We start from the raw sequence: 8,490 nt of genomic DNA on the forward strand, positions 1-8,490 counted from the left end.
CAAAAATCTCCTTCAAACAAAAAAGCCAAATGTTTTATGTCTACAGGAAGCCCACAGGGTGGATAAATTATTTTAGAGCAGTGGGCAACTATCTCGGGGTATAGCATTTTTTACAATACCTTGGACCAGTGATTCCCAACCGGTGGGAAATTATCCACTAGTAAATTTTTGAAAAGAAATCAACGAAAACTGTGACTATGAATGAGCAATTATTGATTTGGTGCTATTTATGTAAATATGGCATTTCTGATGCTACCAGATTAGTAACTGCAAATTTCCTAAGGAAGTAAATGTTCAATTTGTGTTCAAGCGTCCGCATTTGGCACCCTTGTCACTACAAATTTTATCAAAATTTGAAGTTAGGGTCAGACCTTAATTGTTCATAACTATAACAAGATACTATTATATTTGAGCTACCGCTTTTAAGGCCTTATGTACCTTGGAATTCGACAGTAAAATAAAAGTAATTCAAAACATTACGAAACATACAAGGCAGCATTGCAACATTGACGAGATTTGAAAATAATATATAGCGTTATTTAATGCATGTCATGTGCAACACTAATATCAAATTCAGAATAAATAAAAAATTCACCATGTCAAATGAGAAATTCCATACACCAAAACCACGAACCATAAAATATATTATATTGTCCTACTGTAATTGTTCAAATGTCTGCCAATTTATCATATCGTTCTTGTACTTTATTTAATATTGAACTGCTTATATATTGTGTTTTGATTGGTCACTTTAAAAACTTTGTATAGTGATTTTTACGTACATTTTGTGACAAACCTGAATTTTTCCCGGGGGAGTGCAAAGCATCAGATGTTTACGAGTTCATGTAGGGAATGAGATGAGATATTACGTATTTATCCTAAAGGAAAGCTATAAGACGGCCTAATCATATGACTGTCACAGCCACTTGTCTGGTCCATAAATTTTTAGTAATCTATATTTTTATATATAATTCGTTATAAACCTGATTATATCCTGGATGGCTTAATCATATGGCGTACCAACGACGCTCTTCTTGTTACCAGTCTATGTCGGGTATTAAATTAATTTCTCCTGTGAGAAGAAGAAAGTCTAAAAACCGGCCTAAATCATGTGGCATACCGCAGGCTCTTTTCTGGTTACCAGTCCATGCCGGGTATGGGATTAGTTGATAATCTACATAATATCCCGGGGTGAGGGAGAGGAATGCCGATAAGGTGACCTAATCATAATATGGCGACCTTCTCTTATCCGGCTAGCTGTATACATCGGGTATGGGATAAGTTAGACAGATAATTTAATCATGTTTCTATGTACAGTGCTATTGTTACTGGGGCCAATAGTTAGTTTTTGTATCGTGTGTACCCCCTTTCAAAGTTAGCTCCTGTGTATTACCGCTAGTGGGCAGTGGTTCACTGATGTGTATTCTTAGTTACCGTAAGGCCTCTTCGGCAAGAACCTGAAACCGGGAGCGCACATAGTAAATTTGCTCATCTACTTTATCTGTTTATAGTAGAACTATTGGTTGGATAGACACAATTGTCATTTACCGCAATCAATTCCTGTATAGTTGCTTTATTGGATTACATTTAATAACTGGATATTCTGTTTAACTGTGGATTTACTTGGATTAAAATATCATTTCAAACAGCAATATCAGAGCTGCATATTTCCAGTGTATCATAGACAGCAAGACAGGTTTTGGGAGCGCGTATAAATGCATTGCAGTCATAGACTATTTGCGGGGCTATTGAACTAAGTTGGACTTTGGCTACCGTAACAGTAAATGACAAAGTCTATCAGCCTTTGAAGTATTTGGTTGTATTAAGAAGAGTGGAAGTAATTGACAACATATCTTCCAGCCTTTAGTAGAAAGGCGTAACAGTAAATGACAAAGTCTATCAGCCTTTAGAAGAGTGGAAGTTCCAGCTTGGAGGCCTGAGTACTGTTGTGAAAGGAAAAAGTAGATTATCAGTGGTGACAGCACTGATAAAAGCTGAAGAGTTTCCCTAGTCATTTAACTTCCAGGAGTTTACAGTAACTGACTGGCAACAGTGTTGCTTTCCGTTTGGGTGACAGTGTAAACAGATTTATTTCATGATGAAATCTGCGCGAAAAAGGTTTGCAAAAGGTAAACATGTAACTTCTGAGCCAGCATCCATGGAACATGGTGATATTGTAAACATTACAAAGAGAAAGATCAGACCGTCATCGAAAGTTGTGGAAAATAGGAAACAAGAGTTTGATCAACAGAGGCAAAGCGTATCTAAACTTTGTCAGAAGCTTGTGAAACTATGCGAAACAGCAAAGCATGTTAGCCATATCCTAAGAGCATCATCTGCAATGCGTGCATCTTCACGGGAATTAATGGAGATGTGGTCAGCGCTTGAAGAGATGGTGTCAAGAAAGGAGAGGACATCTTTGTTTCGGGGTATTCAACAAGTGGACAGAGAAGTGAAAGATGCGACTAGGATTGCTGAAGAAACTGTTGATAATCTCATGGAAAAGAGAGATGAAAGTTCATCCAGAAGCTCCACATATCGGACATCTGCATCTAGTAATGTTAGTCGTAAATCAGAAAAGATTGCTCTTGACAGTAAGCAAGAATGGTATGATTTACAGAAGGATGTTGGGGAACTCGAAGTTAAAATAAAATCCGTGGAAGAAGAGAAGTTGCTCAATCTTCAGGCACTACAGCTGGAATATCAAAGAAAAATGAAGATTTTGGCTGATGAAAGTCAACTTCAAATGCATAAGTTAATGCAGCAAAGCCAGTTGGAATTGCACTTGCACAAGAAGGAACTCGAGTCGAAGAAGGCAAGAGCACAAGTTTGCAAGAAGGTCCAGCAAGTTGAAAATCCTTTCGGGTTGAATGAAGAAGATTTTATTGCGAATTCAAGTAGTCAACAATCACAGATCTTGAAATCAGATTGGGATCATAGTTTGAAAACAATTCATGGAGAAGATAACTCAAATGATATTGTATGTGAGAATATTAATTTAGGTATGAATTCACAACATGCAAATGCTTTTCAGCATTCTCCATCAGGTGCGTACACTACATTTGTTTCTCCTGAAGTTAACATGAATAGTGTTTCTCATTTAAATAATGATTTAAGTGCATGTTTGAGAGAGTTGGCAATATCAAATAGTATGCTAGCCAATGCATATGCTTTGCCACAAATTAAAGTTGATATTTTTGATGGTAATCCATTAAAATTTCCTGCCTGGGAATCTGATTTTGATGCTCTTATTGAAGCTAAAACTACCAATGTACGCCAAAAACTTAATTTACTCAGTCAACATTTATCAGGGGATCCTAAAACAATGATTCAAGATCTTGTGTTGTTACAGTCTGATACTGCGTATGCAGAAGCAAAGGAAAAATTGAAGTCAAGATATGGCAATGAAAGTGTCATATGTAAAGCATTTCTTGACAAATTGGCATCATGGCCAAGAATTAGATTTCGTGATGCTGCTGGAATTCAGAGATATGGTGATTTCCTTGACCAAGTCAAAGTTGCAAAACATAAGATCAAAGATCTGGAGGTACTTGATTTTTCTGTTGAAAGTGGCTTGGCGTGGTACTGTTAAAAATTGGAGATCAAAATATGGAAAAAATAGCTATCCACCTTTTGATGAAATTGTTAAATTTGTAAATGAAGCGTCAGAAAAGGAGAATATTCCTGAGCTTGAACATATGAACAAAAATCGTGAATATGTGAAGTCATATGATGACAGGGAAAAGAAAAGTAAGTCTTTTTCCAGTTATAGAAGTGCACAGAATGCGAGAGCATATGCTCATAAAGTAGAAAATATGAATGCGAACAAATGCCCATTCTGTAGTGTTTGTCATCATATAGATGATTGTGATGAATTTGGTAAATTGTCAATAAAGGACAAGAAGACCTTTTTTCTGAAAGAGAGGCTGTGTTATGGATGTGGTTCTAATAGAGGTCACAGGGTTAATTTTTGTAAGCAGAGGGTTACATGTAAGATTTGCAATAGGTTACAGTTGACTGCCCTCCATGTGGATAAAACTCTTGATAAAAGTGATTCTAAATGTACTCAAGTTTGCACCATAGAAGGTCAAAGTGGTGGCAAACATAATTCTATGATTGTTCCAGTATTTGTGAGAAATAGTAAAAATCCATCTAAGGAAATCCAGTGCTACTGCATATTAGATGATCAATCTAATTGTTGTTTTGTTTCTGAGGAATTGCAAAAGCAACTTGATGTAAAAGGTGTACAGACACAGTTAAATCTCTCTACGATGATGAAATCTGGAGCGTTGGTGTCTTCGCAGAGAATCAGAGGACTACAAGTGATGAGTATGGATCGTCAAGTAAAGATAGATATTCCACAAGCTTATACTCGTGAGAAAGTACCTGCGAGCCCTTCACAAATTCCAAAACCTGAAGTTGCCAAACAGTGGAAACATTTGGAGAAAATTGCAGACAAACTTATGCCTTATGATTCAAAATTGAAGGTCAGTATTCTCATTGGTAGTAACATTCCTAGTGCGGTAAGGCCTCGTGACATAATTCATGGACGGGAAAATGATCCATATGGTCAAAAGTCTATATTGGGTTGGGGAATAATTGGAAATGTTTGCAAAAATAGCAAACGTGATGATAAAAGTTCAATATCTCATCGTGTCGAAGTGACACAAGATTGTTCCACAGCGGAAAATCTGTTAGAGAGCAATGGTAAATCATCATTTGTATTTTCCACAAAAGTAAAAGAAATTGTAAGTCCTCAACAGCTCAATCAGATGATGGAAATAGATTTTGTTGATCACAAAAGTAAGCATGAAAATATGTCAATTGAGGATCAAAGGTTTGTGAAAATACTTTCTGAAAATGTTATTAAATGTGACAATGGAATGTATGAAATGCCTTTACCATTGAAATGTGACCAAGTTAAATTACCGAATAACAAGCCCATGGTATTGAAACGAGTAATGCAATTGAAAAAACGATTTGAAAAGGATTCAGAGTATAAAAGTAAATATGTGGAATTCATGGAAGATATGATAAAAAATTATGCTGAAAGGGTGCCAGAAAATAGACTTGTTGTTAGTGATGGAAAAGTTAATTATGTGCCACATACTGCTGTTTTTCATAGTAAGAAGAAAACCATCAGAGTTGTTTTCGATTTGAGTGCTTTGTATAAAGGAGAATGCATTAATGATCATTTGCTCACTGGACCAGATCTTATGAGTGGAATGACAGGAATTTTGTGCCGATTTCGGAAAGAGGAAATTGCTGTAATGGGAGACATAAAAGGTATGTTCCATCAGTTTGTTGTACGAGAACAAGACAGAGATTTGTTGAGATTCTTTTGGTGGAATAATGGTAACACCGAATCAGAATTAACTGAGTATAGAATGACTCGACATCCATTTGGTGCTCGTAGTAGCCCAGGTGTTGCAATGTATGGATTGAAATTAGCTGGAGATGATGGTGAAAAGGCATTTGGGATAGAAGCAGCTGATTTTGTGAGAGATAATTTTTATGTGGATGATGGTTTACAGTCTCTCGAAACTGTTAATGAAGCTAAGTTGCTCATTAAAAATAGTACTTCTCTGTGTGCCATAGCTGGTCTAAAGTTGCATAAATTTGTGTCGAATCGGAGAGAAGTCCTAGAATCTATTCCTGAATGTGATCGGGCTAGTAGTGTAAAAACAATTGATTTGAATAATGATCCACTTCCAATTGAGAGAGTTCTAGGTATGCTGTGGGATGTGAATGATGATGTTTTTCGCTATCATTTGGAATTGAAAAATCAACCACAAACCAGAAGAGGATTTCTATCAATTGTGAGTTCTATATTTGATCCAATGGGATTTCTGTCACCTGTGATATTGGAAGGTAAGAAAATTTTGCAGGAACTTTGTAAAAGCAAAATTGATTGGGATGATCCTATCCCAGAGAATGTACAACCAAGAGTCAATGCATGGATTGACGATTTACATGGCATTGATAATTTAACAATCAGCAGATGCATCAAACCACCAAATTTTGGAGTAGTGAAAGTTGTTGAAAATGCATCATTTCTCAGATGCATGTCAGTCTGGTTATGGTCAATGTTCATATGTCAGATTGGTGAATGAAAATGGAGATTCACACTGCACCTTGCTCATGGGGAAATCTCGTGTTGCTCCGTTGAAGCAAATTTCCATTCCAAGGATGGAATTGACAGCAGCTACAATTTCTGCACGAATGAGCAGATATTTACGGGAAGAACTAAGGTATGAAAATATTAAGGAATATTTTTGGGTTGATAGTATGGTGGTGCTGGGTTATGTGAACAATCCAGTGAAAAGATTTCATGTATTTGTTGCAAATAGGATACAACAAATTCTTGATGTGTCTGATGTTAGTACATGGTTACATGTTGAATCTAACCAAAACCCAAGTGATTTGGCAAGTCGTGGTATATCAGTAAAAAAGTTAATTGCTGATTCAAAATGGTGGAATGGTCCTGAGTTTTTGCAATGTAAAGGAGCTTATGAACCACCAGAAGTTTCCTATGTACCAAATAATAAAACAGATGCCTTGTTGAAACATGAAATGAAAAAGGCAACAGCGTTCATAACAGTTGAAAAAGAAAATACTGTTGGGTATAATTTTGATATTGATAGACTGGACATATTTTCTTCTTGGTTCAAAGCCAAGCGAGCTGTGGCCAACTGTATTCGATTTTGTCACAAGCTGAGAAAAGTTGATTGTGCGAATAATTTGGAAGTCGAAAATTTGTCGATTTCAGAGAAAGTAATTATCAGATGTTTACAGCAAATTCATTTTTCAGAGGAAATAGAGCAGCTGCAAAGTTGTGCAGTTTCTGGTGCAATTTTGGATCGAGCCAAAATTAAAATTCGAAACAAACTTAGACGAAGTTCAATTTACAAATTGGATCCATATATCGATGAAGATGGACTAATTCGTGTAGGTGGTAGAATAGGGAGAGCAAATATGCCCATGGATTGTAAGCATCCATTGCTTTTGCCAAGACATTCTCATGTTACTAATTTGATTATTCGTCATTTTCATATGAAAGTTCATCATATGGGACGCGGAATGACACTGAATGAGATACGTCAAAATGGGTATTGGATTGTTGGAGGCACCTCAGCTGTGTCACAATTTATAACTTCATGTGTTGCATGCAGACGTATCCGAAGACCTCTTGAGGTTCAAAGGATGAGCGATCTTCCAGTAGATCGTGTGAATGAAGCAGCCTTGTTTGATTATTCAGCTGTTGATGTTTTCGGCCCTTTTGAAATAAAGGAGCGTAGATCTATTTTAAAGAGATATGGTATAATATTCACTTGTTTATCTTCCAGAGCAGTTCATTTAGAGTCTGCAAATTCATTAGATACAGATTCATTTCTCAATGCCTTGAGGAGATTCCTAGCAAGACGAGGAACAATTAAGCAGTTGAGAGCAGATTGTGGAACAAATTTTATTGGAGGAAGAAACGAATTACTAAAAGCTATTGGTGAGATAGATCAATGCAAGGTCAGAGAATATTTATTGTCTAATGAGTGTGATTGGTTCGAATTCAAGTTTAATGTTCCAAAATGTAGTCATATGCATGGAAGTTGTGAACGTCAAATAAGGACAGTTCGAAATGCTCTGGAGCCAATTATGCAGAAGTTCGGTTCACAGCTTGATGATGAAAGTTTTCGTACTGTACTTGTGGAGGCTGAACATTTGGTTAATTCTAAACCACTTACAGTTTCTAATTTAGGTGATGTGGGTTCACCCGAGCCATTAACACCAAATCATCTTTTGACGATGAAGCCAAAGGTTCTTCTGCCTCCACCTGGACAATTTCAAAGACCTGATGTATATGCAAGACGTCGATGGAGACGAGTCCAGTACATTGTGAACCAATTTTGGTATCGATGGAGATTGGAGTATCTACAAACACTACAACCAAGAGGGAAATGGACTAAAACTGAACTGAATTTATGTGTTGGAGATATTGTCATAGTGAACGATGAGAATGCCCCAAGAAATGAATGGCAACTTGCCAGAGTTGGTGCCTTGTATCCGTCTGAGGATGGCCTCATTCGAAAAGTTAGAGTTCTTGTTGCCGATTGTAATCTTGATTCCAGAGGCAAACGAACAAAAGCGGTGACATACCTCGACAGACCGATACATAAACTTGTGTTGTTGGTTCGTGCAGCCAAAGATGGCGATTCCCCGGACGAGGAGCCAACATCTTAGTTTTATTACTTTTTGTACTGTACATATGTTTCGTTTAAAAAGTTTTCTTTGCCAACAAAGAACCCTTTTTGGGGAGCCATGTTACTGGGGCCAATAGTTAGTTTTTGTATTGTGTGTACCCCCTTTCAAAGTTAGCTCCTGTGTATTACCGCTAGTGGGCAGTGGTTCACTGATGTGTATTCTTAGTTACCGTAAGGCCTCTTCGGCAAGAACCTGAAACCGGGAGCGCACATAGTAAATTTGCTCATCTACTTT

General features: G+C 37.0%; 1 protein-coding gene across 1 annotated transcript; it reads left to right on the plus strand.

Annotated features, from left to right (window-relative positions):
* Positions 1–3,698: 3,698 nt before the first annotated feature.
* On the plus strand, positions 3,699–8,268 carry LOC120345955 (uncharacterized). The gene is made up of 2 exons (XM_039415566.2): positions 3,699–5,871; positions 6,062–8,268. The coding sequence occupies exons 1-2, from the start codon at positions 3,699–3,701 to the stop codon at positions 8,233–8,235; spliced, it is 4,347 nt and encodes a 1,448-aa protein (XP_039271500.2). The 3' UTR covers positions 8,236–8,268.
* The last annotated feature ends 222 nt before the right edge of the window (positions 8,269–8,490 follow it).

Source organism: Styela clava, chromosome 10 (genome assembly GCF_964204865.1).
Source record: "Styela clava chromosome 10, kaStyClav1.hap1.2, whole genome shotgun sequence".
In the NCBI taxonomy this organism is placed as follows: Eukaryota; Metazoa; Chordata; class Ascidiacea; order Stolidobranchia; family Styelidae; genus Styela; species Styela clava.

Coding starts and splice junctions, on each gene's coding strand:
- LOC120345955 (XM_039415566.2), top strand. CDS start 3,699: ATGAACAAAAATCGTGAATATGTGAAGTCATATGATGACAGGGAAAAG. Junction 5,872..6,061: donor GTCACCTGTGATATTGGAAG/GTAAGAAAATTT, acceptor ATCATTTCTCAG/ATGCATGTCAGTCTGGTTAT.